The sequence below is a fragment of the Micromys minutus genome (assembly GCF_963924665.1).
Source record: "Micromys minutus genome assembly, chromosome: 9".
Classification (NCBI taxonomy): domain Eukaryota; kingdom Metazoa; phylum Chordata; class Mammalia; order Rodentia; family Muridae; genus Micromys; species Micromys minutus.
The window spans coordinates 22,357,896-22,372,029 of NC_137978.1; the positions used below are offsets into that span (position 1 = coordinate 22,357,896).

Below are 14,134 nucleotides of genomic sequence, written 5' to 3' on the forward strand. Positions count from 1 at the left end.
ATGGGTGGGAACAAAGTCATCTTAATCATTCAGCCAAACTCCTGTAACTAGTACAGATCACAGCTGCCCTGACTTATGAGTCTTGCTTATTAAGTTGGAAAAGAACAATTAAAAGGCATTATACATACATTTATGGGCACACCCACCACACACACACACACACACACGTAACCACACAACCACATACACACATGCTCACACACATATGGAGTGAGGTAGGGCAGAATCTCACATTTGACCGAAGTTCTTGTTTATATAATTTGAATATATTAAATGACTGGCCTTGTTCCGGAATATTGATGAAGAAAGGTTTCCAGCAGAGTGAAAAGATAAAACACAATGTCCCTAAAAGACCCTAGCTCATCTCCCCTTTGATTCCAACTCAGCATCTCTCCCTCCGGCCCCACCCATACCCTGGCAGGGGAATTCCATTCCCTCATTCACTGGTGCCTATTCTCTTTACCTGCCCAATCCCCAGTGTTTCCTGTTTGTCTGACAGTGAGGAGGTCAGTTTAAGGCCACTTAACTAGCTCCTGCAGGATGCATAGCCCCTGTGCAAACCACAACAGAGCCACTGCCTTGATTTATGCTCTTGCACACAGGCAAAACGAACTACTTACTTGTTTTTATTTTCCTTCTTCCCCTTATGGAAATGATTTTGTGCGCTATGGATCCTAAACAACAGCAGCAGTATCCACACTGGAGATATTTGTTTGTTTAGGGTTTGAATTGTTTGCAACCATTTTACTATTTTAAACAGTCTTCTAACAAGGTAAAGACTTGAGAAGTTCCAGAATAGTGGAGAACCAGCTCCTGTTGTCTTTGCATGGTGACATATTTAATAATTATCAGGGAGAGACTATTGAATTAGTACACTTCAGACTTGGGGCTTCCTTCAGGGAATGAGTGACTCACAGAATCCAAGTAGTGACAAAGTTATTCCCAGTTACATCCAGACCTAGCTGGCAGATGGGAAAAGAAAGACTGCTGCAGCGAGAGGAACACAGACGTTGGAGCCAGACAACTAGGAGACAAGGCCCAAGTCTGCCACTTCCAAGCTAATCTCTGTACCCTGGTTGGTTTCCACATTCTCAGTTTCTCCCTTTGTAAACAGCAGGCAACAATACTTTACAGGATTAAGAGGTGTCTGCACACATTGTATATAGCCCAGGACCTACCATATAGCAAGAGATCAAATAAGCAAACTTCTTACTGTTGGTACTCTTGGGTCCCTTTCTCTGTTGATATAGCAACCAAGACAGGAGGCTTGGTTTTCAAGGGCCCCATGCAGTAACAGATGTGTGGTCCTCTTTTCCTCCAGGTTGGTTTCATTGACTACATTGTCCATCCACTGTGGGAGACCTGGGCAGACCTGGTTCAGCCTGATGCTCAAGACATTCTGGATACACTAGAAGATAACAGGAACTGGTACCAGAGTATGATTCCCCAGAGCCCCTCCCCACCACTGGATGACAGGAGCAGGGACTGCCAAGGTCTTATGGAGAAGTTTCAGTTCGAACTGACCCTTGAAGAAGAGGATTCAGAAGGACCAGAGAAGGAGGGAGAAGGCCCCAACTATTTCGGCAGCACAAAGACACTTTGTGTGATCGATCCAGAGAACAGAGATTCCCTGGAAGAGACTGACATAGACATTGCAACAGAAGACAAGTCTCCAACCGACACATAATCTCCCTCTGTGTGGAGATGAACATTCTACCCTTGATGAGCATGCCAGCTGAGTGGTAGGGCCAACCTATCATGGCCAAGGCCTGCACAGGACAAAGGCCACCTGGCCTTTCCAGTTACTTGAGTTTGGAGCCAGAATGCAAGGCCCTGAAGCAAATAGCAGTTCCATGCTACCTTGCCTTGCCTGCGAGCTTGGTGGAGACCCGAAGCTGTATGTGGTGGTAGAGGCCAGTTCCCACCACAGCTAAATGGCTTGAAAACAGAGGACACAGAGTTGAGAGATTGCTCTGCACTAGGTGTTGGGAAGCTGTCCTGACAAGTGACTGAACTCACAAACAATGTCATCTATAAATTTCACCCATCCCGTTGTCTGCCAACCTGTGTGCCTTTTTTGTAAACTGTTTTCGTGTCTTTGAAATGCCTGTTGAATATCTAGAGTTTAGTACCTTCTTCTACAAACTTTTTTGAGTCTTTCTGGAAAAACAAAAAGAAAAAGAAAGAGAGTAGTTTTTCTTCTTTCTTGGGCAATATCTTTGACGTTCCTCCAGTTAACTTTTGCAAATAGACAGGACAGATGCGGTTCTAGCCACAGACAGTAACCCTTCTCTTTGTCCAATCTGACTCCATAGTGGCCCCTGCAACTTAGCTGTTTGCCTGCTTTGAGCACTGGTTTTCCCTGAGAAGTCTCTCTGCTTTGCTTTAAACTCATGCCCAACAAGCCAGGAGGTCTGTGGAAGAAGCTATGATGTTTTCCATCAGTCTATGGAGTAGTGAGGCCATGTGTGTGGCCGCTTCCCAGCCTCCAGGCCACTGTGAGCTGCAGACCACATGCCATCCCTCCTCTCTCACCCCTCCTCCACTCAAGTATACCGTTTTTCAGTTTGACGCTGCCTTCTTTGTCTTGTACTGCCCCCTGCATTAACACTTCCCTCTCTTCCTGTTTATAACCATGTATTTATTACATAATGTACATATTGTAATGTTTTTGTAAGTTATTAATTTATATATCTAACATTGCCTGCCAATGGTGGTGTTAAATTTGTGTAGAAAACTCTGCCTAAGAGTTGCAACCTTTTCTTGTAATGTTTTGTATTGTGTATTATATATCCCAAACATTGCTTGAGGGAGACATGAAGCCCCATTATCAGTTAAGGACAGGAATGGCTATTGTTCCAAGGGTCTGCCCTTTTCTTGTCTGAGTCCCTAATTCTGCCCAACCCTTTGATGAGCTGGTTTTGCAAACAGGATTATCATATTAGATACTAAATGGTTTATACTGAAGTTTTATTTTATATAGTTTGGTAGGGGCTAGGAGCACTGGGATGTCAGTTTTTTGTTTTTTTGTTTTGTTTTGTTTTTAACCTATGTTCCATCCAAGTCTCTGGATGCATGAGTTGGGTTGTCACTGGGCTCTGCTCTAATTGTGACTTTGGTCCTAAAAAAACAACACTACATTTGATCACAGATGATACTGAGTATCCTCAAACTACTGACTTGGAAGAGCTAGTCTCCATACTGCTCACAAGCAGAGGAGCCATGTTCAAATTCATCAAAGGCAACAAGAAGACAATGTGAATTTTTATCATAGAATGTGAACTGATGTCATAAATTACGCAAATGTGAAGCTTCTGATAACACTCGTTAAGCCTCTTCCTGGTGTCAGTTTCAGTTTGTAAATTGTTTCATGCTTCAGTTCAGCATTGTGACAATAGTTAAAGAACGTGGCACAAAATGTGCATGACCAATGGGTTCAGACGTCTGTAACACTGCGTTGTTCCAGGTGGACATTATACTGTTTTCAAAAGTTTCTCACAATGTATGTCATAATATTATTACTATTATATATTGTGCTAAAATGCATTCTTAAGAGACTTTTATATGAGCTGAATAAACAAAAGCATGAATAAATTAGATTGTAGCCCCATTCATTTTGTGGTCAATTCTAATATATTAAAGCAGCCGCCTTCTTCTTCTTCTTCTTCTTCTTCTTCTTCTTCTTCTTCTTCTTCTTCTTCTTCTTCTTCTTCTTCTTCTTCTTCTTCTTCTTCTTCTTCTTCTTTTTCTTGCTCTTTTTCTTCTTCTTCTCCTCTTCCTCCTTCTCCTCCTCCTTCTTCTCCCTCTTTTTCTCCTTCTCCTTGTTCCTCTTTACCATACTTGACAAAAAGGCAAGCCACTTTGCTCATCCAAATCACAACTGAAGTTTCATATTCTCTGTGTTCAAACAGTCCCATGACTCAGAACATTTCATTTTCTTCTCAGCAGATTATTCACCCAGCTCACTGGTACAGGAAGGAGGGTGGTGAAGACTAACAAAACCACTTTGTTCGTCTTGAACCATTTCCTTCTGCCTCTCTAGAAGTCTGAAGAGTTTAATCAGCTAGGTAAATAAAAGGCATCTTCATCTGGGCTGTGTCAGCTACCACAGTGACTCACAGAATCATAGTATGTAAGCTCAATGTAGAGAAACCTGTTGATTCATTTGACACACTGGGAATCTGAGATGTGAAAGAGTCACCTAGACCACAACCCTTAGAGAACCTAGAAATGCTCACGGACACCCCAGCAGTCTTTCTATGCCTTTGCTAATAGGTTATGCTGTTCGAAAAAAAAAACTGTTTAAATGTTATCAAGTCTTAAACTCATCATTTTAAACTATGTCATCCTGAGTGCATTTGTGCATGTGTAGGAGGTGACAAGTACTCAGTGGTAGATCTTACTAAGCCACAGAGAAGTAAGAGTCTGCTGTAGATGAATTCTTTAGTAAAAGGAAATTGCTAAATTTCTTTAGAAAATGAAAAGCTTGCCTATTGCTTCTACCCAGGACTGACTGGACATTACCATCTGATACAATGACAAAACAGAATTGGTTACAGAAGTTCACATAAAATGTATAGCTGATAATTATGCCTAACAATGCTCCCTGTCCTTTTTTATACTGAAGGGTCCTTAGCATGGAAAATGTACATGGTTTTTAATGCTGTTTGGGTTCTATTCTCCTCCAGAGCCCTGACTGAAATGGCTTTCCTAAAGGCCTAATCATCAGACTTTGAATTCTTCCCAGGTGACAGTAATGTGTGGATAGAGTTTTGACTCTGTCTTCAAGCCATCAGTGGTCGCTGTGAACCCTGTGACCTCAATATGGTGTGCTCTGTGTGATGTTTTTTTTAACAATGAGTTTGGTCCTGTCTTAGTTTTATTTTTCCCACTAACTTCTCACTTAATTTCTTCTCATTTTAAAACTTATTTATTTAAATTTTATGAGTGTGGGTGTTTTGTCTGCATGTATGTCTGCTCTAGATGCATATCTGATGCCCACAGAAGCAGAAGGAGGGCAAGTATCAGGTACTCTGAGACTGGAGTTACAGACAGCTATGAGACAACACGTATATATCCTAGTTTAATGTCTCCTGCTGATAAGACACTCTGACAAATACAGCTGAGGGAAAAGGGGTTTAATTGACACAATATTCCAAGTTATAGTCTTCACCATGGGAAAATCAGTATGGCAAGACCTTGAAAAATCGAGTTGCATCCACAGTCAAGAGCAAAATAGAAAATTCATGCTTGCATTTCATCCATTTCCCTCTTTTCCTGTAGTTTGGGATTCAAACCAAAGGACTGATTGCCTTCACTCCAAGAATGGGCCTTTTCACATAAATTAATGTAACTGAGACATATTTACAGGGTGACCTGGTCTAGACAGTCCCTCACTGAGGCTCTCTTCCCAGGTGATTCTACATGTGTCAAGTTGACAATGTATGTAACCATCACAGTATGTAAGTCCTATTCCAATTTTGTGTTCAAGCTGAAAATAAGATCTGAACCCTCTATGTTTACCTAAGTCTTTGGGAACTGCTGGAGGACCTGGTGCCTCAGTATCTTCATCAGTAAAACAAGAGTTTATAATGTCTTTGTCATGTGAATCCAGAGAATCAAATAATAGAACCATGTCTAGGTCACCGTGTGCAAGCATGAATGTCCGTTTCAAGTAAGAAGAGGTAGCATGCTTTCTATGTGGTAGTTTTTGCAACCATGTGACTTACACATTTCACGTGACTTACCTTGACAATTCCAATCATATTCTCCTGGGGTTGACCCAAGAGTTTATTTTGTTCATTGAAGAGTAGTGTGACTCTTGCCCATCTTTGTTGCTAGCACTGTCCCATGGATGAGATTGTGTTCATTTGAGGGACCTCAATGTCTCATCTAGGTGATTCACATGGTGACACAAAGACAAATAAAGCTTTCCACACCTTGTCCCATGAACTGAACCTTCCCCATCCTTCTACAAGGCTTAGTTTCTGAAACTTGTTGCAAAATTTAAATTTTCCTACTACATTTCATCTAAAATTCCAGCATAGATTCTTGCTCTAGTACTACCTTTGTAAGCTTAGGAAAGGGCTTTATCTCGTGGGTCTTCAATTTTCTTTTCTACAAAAGGGATCCATGCAATCTATAGTAAAATATTGTTTAGAATGACAGGCTATTTTTAGCAAAGCTTCAGACACATTCCAAGCACGCAGCAAATAAAACTAATAGTAATAGCCCATCTCTGTACTACCAACTATTATTTATTTTAGCGTGAAAATTATTTTGTATTGTGACTCTGATAATTCAGATACCATACCCTCTTTAGCACTTTCAAGCTTTATCTTTGATAATTAAGTTAATATTTTCATAAACATTGTGATGCAAAATAATGATCAGGACAGGACAAGGGATGAAGTTGGTGTTACCTCTGTCTTCCGGATCAGCAGTGATTTCTAAAACAATGCTCTATAGGCAACAGGATATAGGGAAATAAAATAACTTAAGTCAGGTTTACCATCATTAAGCTGACCTGGCCAATGGTACATTAGGAAAGATTTTAATAAAATGTAGTTAAATCATACCTAAAGCACCGATTCCTCGGTGATATCTACTAACTTAAAAAAACAGACAAGAGACCATATTGCATGCAAATTTCTGTTAGTTACCTCCTTCCAAAACTACATGCTCATAATCTCTTCAGAACATGTCATGTGGCTGATGTCATGCTTGGCAATTTATATTGCTTGTCTTTTGAGAGTAGGGTAATGTTTGCCTATCAAACACTCATAGGGTTATAGTTTATAATTTATTCTCTGTCATTCACAACTGACTGGTTTTGTGTCAATTTGACATAGTCTAGAGTTATCACAGAGAACAGAGTCTCAGTTGAAGAAATCAACTAAGATACAGGTGTAAGGCATTTTCTCAGCTAGTGATCAAGGGGGGGGGGGACCCAGGCCATTGTAGGTGGTGCCATTCCTGGGTGATAGACCTGGCTTCTATAAGAAAGCAAGCTGAACAAGCCAGGGGGGAGAAAACCAGTTAGTACTATTCCTCCATGGCCTCTGCATCAGTTCTTGCTTTTTGACCTGCTTGAGTTCCAGTCCTGGCTTCCTTGGATGATGAACAGCCATGTGGAAGTGTAAGCTGAATAAACCCTTTCCTCCCCACTTGCTTCTTAGTCATAATGTTTGTACAGGAATAGAAAGCCTGATTAAGACAGTCTCTAACTATAATTAAAAAAAAATTATTGGCAAATCTTTTTCACATCTGGGAAATCATGCATCTGTAGACATGAAATCACTTATATAACAGAGGGGCTCTCCTATGTTTTGTTCTGTTCAGATCATCTAACAGGTAACCACATTCTTAGGCAAGGGTTAAGTTCCTTTGTACTAAGGAAAATGTCCTCCTCCATCTAGTATGTAGCTTCATTAGAACACATAATAGAACAGGGAGGGAGTACTGAAGAGCTTGTTTACTAATTCCCATGCACCTTCATCAGCTATCATAGAATATATTAACGAACATAGACTTAGTCTAGTGTCAGAAATGGGAATGAGCTCTTTCTTGCCCATCATGAAAGGTGTTAACCAACACCATCTTACCAGTAGTATGAGTTAATAATAAATGATCAGAAAAAGCCCAGTCTGCTAGGGTCCTTCTTCAACCTGTCTGCATGGACCTCTTTTCTGAGTCTAGGTTCCTATCTGGAGTAGAGCCTTCTATCCTACAATCAAACAAGGTAGAACAAAGAATGTTTTTCCAGATTGCCACATGGTAAAGAAAAACCAGAGTGGTATGTTTATTTTTTTAAGTCTGGCTTTAGGAAAAAGCGTTCTGGTTTTCATGACCCGCTGTGGCAAGAGGAATTTCATTTTCTGAGATGCCTAGAATAGGAAGAAGTATTCAGAAAATGAGGTGGTGATCTAAGCTCAGATAGGAAGCTTGTTTCTCAGGCCTTCACTTTGGAGTATGGTTTTCTGAGTCCAAACAGGCCCCTGACATTCTTTTAAGTGCTGTGCTAAGACACATTGCCTCTTGTGCATTTTCTGTACTCTAAGACATGGAAAAGTAGATGTGCAAGCAAAAAAAATTATGACAGTACAAGAGAAGCTAAATAAAGTAGGGGACCACCTGAAAGCATCTAACGTTTTAGGGCTTGGGGAGCCATGCTCAGAGAGCATTCCTCCTAGGAGATCATATGAATCCCGTGCATTAGTGCAAGAAGGGACCAGAGATCACTCAGCAGTTTAGCACAATTTTTGCTCATATAAAGGACCTAGTTTCAATGTCTATACCAACATGCTAGCTCTCAACCATCAGTAACTTCAGTTCTTGAGAATCTGAAGTTCTCTTCTGGCTTCCTCCAGCACAGTTAGATACTGATACAAATGAGGAGACTGAAACAAATACCAGTTTTTAAAAAAACTAGGTCTTTAGGCTCTGATACAGTTCCCCGAAGAAGAAGCAACCTTGATCAACCTGTATGAAAAAGAGAAAAGAAACATTTTATGGCAAAAAACCAGCTGATAGTTAAAGTTCTGTAGTGGGAGGCAGCAAAGTTCCAAGGACCTGGAAAAAGAAGCCCTATGTGATTCACAGTGTAGAGAAGTAAACAATGTTGCTTTGTGAGGTATCACCAATAAATCTCATGTGACCCAGTGGTAAATGGTAAAACTTTTGCTCTTGTTTAAGCACAGTGGGCCTCCATCAACACTGTTCAGTACAGAAGGATTATAACCACGCTTTTGTTTTGGAGTGACTCTCCTAATTATAGTGTGCAAACACATTTGGAGAGGATAATAAAGAATGTGGAAGATGAGATTATAAGCCATAACCAAACCATGACAAAATGGTAACTTAGACCAGGAAAAGGCTGTGGGAATAAAGAGAAATGAATGCATATGGTATTCCATAAAAACTGCATTTGCAAGTCTTGGGAATGGGCTTAGTTAAGGAGGAAAAGACTTGAGAATAAATGTCAGGATTTTTTACTTATGGAAAGGTGGTAAAGTCTTTCTCAAAATATAGTAATTGACCAAACTCAAAAAAAAAAAAAAAAAAAAAAATCAAATGATCATCTCATTAGATGCTGAAAATCCTTTAACAAAATATAATACTGCTTCATGTTAAAAGTCTTGGAAATATCAGGATTTTATACCTAAATATAATAAAAGCAGTATCCAGCAAACTAACTGCCAACATCAAATAAAACTGAGATAAACTTGGAGCAATATCACTAAAATTAGGAATAAGACAAGGGCGCCCACTCTCCCTACTTATTCAATATAATACTCAAATTTTGAGCTAGAGGAATTATACAACAAAAGAAGGTCAGAAGGGATACAAATTGGAAAGAAAGGAGTCACAGTATCACTATTTGCAGATGACATGATAACATACATAAGAGACCCTCCAAATTCTACCAGAGAACTACACCTGATAAACAACTTCAGCAAAGTTGCTGGATATCAAATTATTTCAAACAAATCAGTAGCCTTCCTCTACACAAGGGATAAATGGGCTGAGAAAGAAATTAGAAAAACAGCATGTGTCACTAAGGTCGCAAATAATATAAAATATCTTGGTGTAACTCTAACCAAGCAAGTGAAATATCTCTATAACAAGAACTTCAAGTTTCTGAAGAAAGAAATCTTTACCAAAAGCAATCTACAGATTTAGTGCAATCCCTCCAAAATTCCAATTCAACTTTTCATAGAGATAGCAATTCTCAGCTTCTTCTATAATCACAAAAAAAAAAAAAAAAAAAAACCCAGGCTAGAGAAAACAATTTCCAACAATAAAAGAAATTCTGGGGGGAATCACCATCTCTGACTTCAAGATGTTCTACAGAGCAGTGGTGATGACCACTGCATGGGATTAGCACAGAGACAGGGAGGTCCATCAAAGGAATTAAAGAATCAGAAATAAACCCACACACCCATGGTCACTAGATCTTTGGCAAAGAAGCCAAAACCATGCAGTAGAAAAAAAAGACAGCATTTTCAACAAATGGTGCTGGTCTACCTAGAAGTTTGCATGTAGGAGAATGCAAATTGATCTATTTTTATGTCCTCGTACAAAGATCAAGTCCAAGTGAATCAAGAACCTCCACATAGAACCAGTTATGCTGAATTCAATAGAAGAGAAAGTGAGAAACAGTCTCAAACACATTGGCATGGGGGAAAATTTCCTGAACAGAACACCAATGGCTCAGGCTTTAAGATTAATAATTGACAAATAGCACCTCATGAAACTGAAAGGCTTCTGTAAGGCAAAGGACACTGTCAATAGAACAAAACAAAAATATACAGATTGGGAAAAGATCCAACCCTACATCTGATAGAGGGCTAATATCCAAAATATATAAAGAACTCAAGACGTTACACACGAGAAAACCAAAAATCCTCATTAAAAAATGGATACAGATCTAAATAAATAATTCTCAACTGAGAAATATTGAATGGCTGAGAAGCACCTAAAGAAATGTTTGACATCCTTATTCATAAGGAAGATGCAAATTAAAATGATCCTGAGATTTCATCTTATACCAATCAGAATGACTAAGAACAAAAACTCAGGTGACAGCAGATGCTGACAAGCATATGGAGGAAGAGGAATACTTCTCAGTTACTGGTGAGATGGCAAGCTGGTCCAAGTACTTAGAAAATCAATCTGGTGGGTCCTCAGAAAATTGGAAATAGTTCTACCTGAAGACTCAGCTATACCACTACTGGGCATATACCCAAAAATGCTCCAACAAATAACAAGGACAGGTGGTTCACTGTGTTCATAGCAGCCTTATTTATAATAGCCAGAAGCTGGAAACAAACCAGATGTTCCTCATGGGAAAATGGATACCAAAAAATGTTGAACATTTACACAATAGAATACTACTGAGCTATTAAAAATAATCACTTCACAAACTTTGTAGGAAAATAGATGTGACTAGAAAATATCCCAAGTGAGGTAACCTAGACCCAAAAGGACATACATGATATATCTCACTGATAAGTGAATATTAGTCCCCAAACTCAGAATATTCATGATACAACTCACAAACCATATGAAACTTAACAATAAGGAAGGCCAAAGGGTGGATGCTTCAAACCAACTTAGAAGGGGAAAGAAAATAATTATGAGAGGCAGAGGGAAAGAGTGATCTGGGTAGGAGTTGGGTGGGGGAATGGGGTAGGACTAGGTATGGGAAGAGACAGAAGAAACGTTCAGAGGGATGAATAGAAATAAGTAGCAGTGGGGGATAAAGAATTTGGGGATCCACTAGAAAGCCCCAAAGTCCACAAATGCAATAGGTTCTCAGGACCCATTGGGGATGACATTAGTCAAAATACCCAACAGCAGGGAGATAGAACCTGAAAAGACCACCTCCAGTAGATAGACATGGCCCCCAGTGGCAAGATGGAGCCACCCATCCGTCTCAAAATTTTTAATCCAGAATTTTCCCTGTCTAAAGGAAATATAGAGACAAAAATGGAGCAGAGGCTGAATGAAAGGCCATCCAGAGACCACCCTACCCATGATATTCATCCCACCTGCAGACACCAACCCTGACACTATTGCTGATGCTTGCAGAAAGGAGTCTGGTATGGCTGTTCCCTGAGAGGCTCTACCAGCACCTCACTAAGACAGATGCAGATACTTATAGCCAACCATTGAACTGAACCCAGAGACCTCAATGGAAGAGAATCAACTAACTAGACCCCTCTGAGTTCCCAGGAATGAAACCACCAACCAAAGAGTATACATGGGCCAATCCATGGCTTCAGCTACATATTTGGCTGAGACCTTCCTCATCTGGCATCAGTAGGAGGGGAGGTACTTGGTCCTGTGGAGGCCTGATGCCCCAGAGAAGTGGGATGCTAGAAGGATGAGGTGGGATGGGTGGGTGGGTGGGGGAGCACCATTTTAGAGGCAAATGGGAGGAAAATGGAGTGGGAGGGGCTGGAGATGGTAGACCAGGAAAGGAGGATAACGTTGAAATGTAAACAAATAAAATGACTAATCATTTTTTTAAAGGAACATTGGCTTCTTTTTGCCATTTCTTTCCATCATACTTTTTAAAATTAACTTCCTTTTGGGTTGTTGGTTGTTTTGTTGGTTTTTTTAAGACAGAGTTTCTCTTTATAGACCTGCCTGTCCTGGAACTCTCTCTGAAGACTAGGCTGCCCTCAAACTCACAGACATCTGAATTGTGGAACTGAAGGTGTGTGCCACCACTACCAGGCATAAATCAACTTCAAATCTACTAGAGAATGCTAAGAAGACCTACCATTGGATTCTGGGAGAAATACTAATCACACTGAAATGTGATAACGCCTCTTCCAATTGGTGAGAAGCATGTCCATTTGAAGAATGTTTGTTTTGGTCACACTACCAGTGGGATTTGAGCTATGAGCAGCCATTGAGACTTGACTAGACACAAAATAAAGACACATTGGAATTTTCTTATTGTGCCCAAATGTGGTAAGTTTCTTTGAGATGTGGTGATTCCTCAGCCTTAGAAGACCTTTACTTCTTGAAGCAGATGGTAAGGGGGAAATTTCATCATGATAAGAACATCTTGGCATCTGGAAGTTTCTGCTGCTTTGACAGGTTTCTCCCTATGAGATCATAAAGGTGTTGGTTCTTCACAAAGTTCTCTCTTCCTGATCCACAGAAAACAACAAGAGTTATGGCTAAGGGTTGGTCTGTGAATTGTGTTGTCTCTGAGCTGTTAGCCCAAGTCATACAACTCCTCTGTCTTTGATTGTGCCTTCATTTGTGTATGTGGGGGGAGGGGCTGACATATGGGAGGTGGTCCTTTGGTTATCATCAAGAAGTTTAAATATCCTCTCAGACAGCTTTCAGTTCGCCCAGCTTGTCCATATTTGTTATTATTTTTTGTCCACTATGCGTATCAAAAAAGTGACTTTGGCCAGAGAGATGGCTCAGCAATTAAGAGCACTGAGTGTTCTCCCAGAGGTCCTGAGTTCAAATCCCAGCAACCACATGGTGGCTCACAACCATCTGTAATGGGATCTGGTGCCCTCTTCTGGTGTGTCTAAAGACAACTACAGTGTACTTATTATATATAATAAATAAATCTTAAAAAAAAAAAGAAAAGAAAAAGCCAAACCAAACACATAAAAAAAAAAAAAAAAAAAAGTGACTTTGACTTTTGTTTGAGGGTCCTAAACATCCAATTTACTCTCTCTCACAGTTTCTCTATGAGTTTAAAACCCAAAATTTGTATAGACTGTCATTATGCAGTCCCATGAGTTTTCAACATTTTTCTTCTCCAAGTCCTGGAACAATGGTCATTTCTCTAGAACATAAAACTCTATGAAATATTCGCTCATAGGAATCATTTGTGTTACTGTCACAGACTCTGCAACTGCAAAGTATAAGCCCTAATCACACCAGCATTTCCCCAGACCATCTTGAACACCATAAGCATCCCTACCAGTGCAACTGAGAAACACGATGTCCACTGAAGTGATTAACAAAGTGTCTGGATTTGGTCCACTGAATGCTGAGCAGAGATTCTGCCTCGACAATGCTACTGCCTCAAGCTAATGAGCTACTGTCAGTCTCCAGTTGGTTCTAGTCATTTTCTCCAGATCTGCCTGCTATTTCCCTCTCAAATTCTCTCTGGCTAGCTACCTCCTCAACTATTATGAAAAATATTGGAACACTGAGTAGACTTTCTGAGATGCTTTTCTACCAAGTTCTCCTGAATATTGCTAAGTATTGCTTAGGTAGCTTGAGCCAGCTCTTCTTATTCAAAATATCTTGCCTCTCTAAATATCTGTACGTCTAACTAATCTTTCTTACAGGCCCACAGATTTCAGGCTTGATGGTACATGTAATCACTCCATTGAACATTCAATTAAATATGGTTTGCCAAGTAACATCTAGCCTCAAGATACAAAAAGTGTATTATATACCTTTTAAACACACACACACACACACACACACACACACACACACACACACACACATATATATATATATATATATATATATATATATTTAACATTATATATATAATGGATGTAGGGACCACACAGGGCTGGTACCAGTTTCCACATCTACTAGCCAGACTAGAAAGCTTCATGATTGTGGAGCATAGGTT

General features: G+C 39.9%; 1 protein-coding gene across 2 annotated transcripts in view; it reads left to right on the forward strand.

Annotated features, from left to right (window-relative positions):
* PDE4B (phosphodiesterase 4B) overlaps positions 1-3,589 on the forward strand; it is a gene marked incomplete at both ends in the record, with an annotated part of 442,442 nt that extends 438,853 nt beyond the window's left edge. For both annotated transcript variants that reach the window (XM_080921154.1, XM_080921155.1), the window contains one exon: positions 1,322-3,589. In XM_080921154.1, coding sequence (XP_080777280.1) covers positions 1,322-1,687 — 366 coding nt within the window. The remainder of the gene's footprint in view (positions 1-1,321) is intronic.
* Between the last annotated feature and the right edge of the window lie 10,545 nt (positions 3,590-14,134).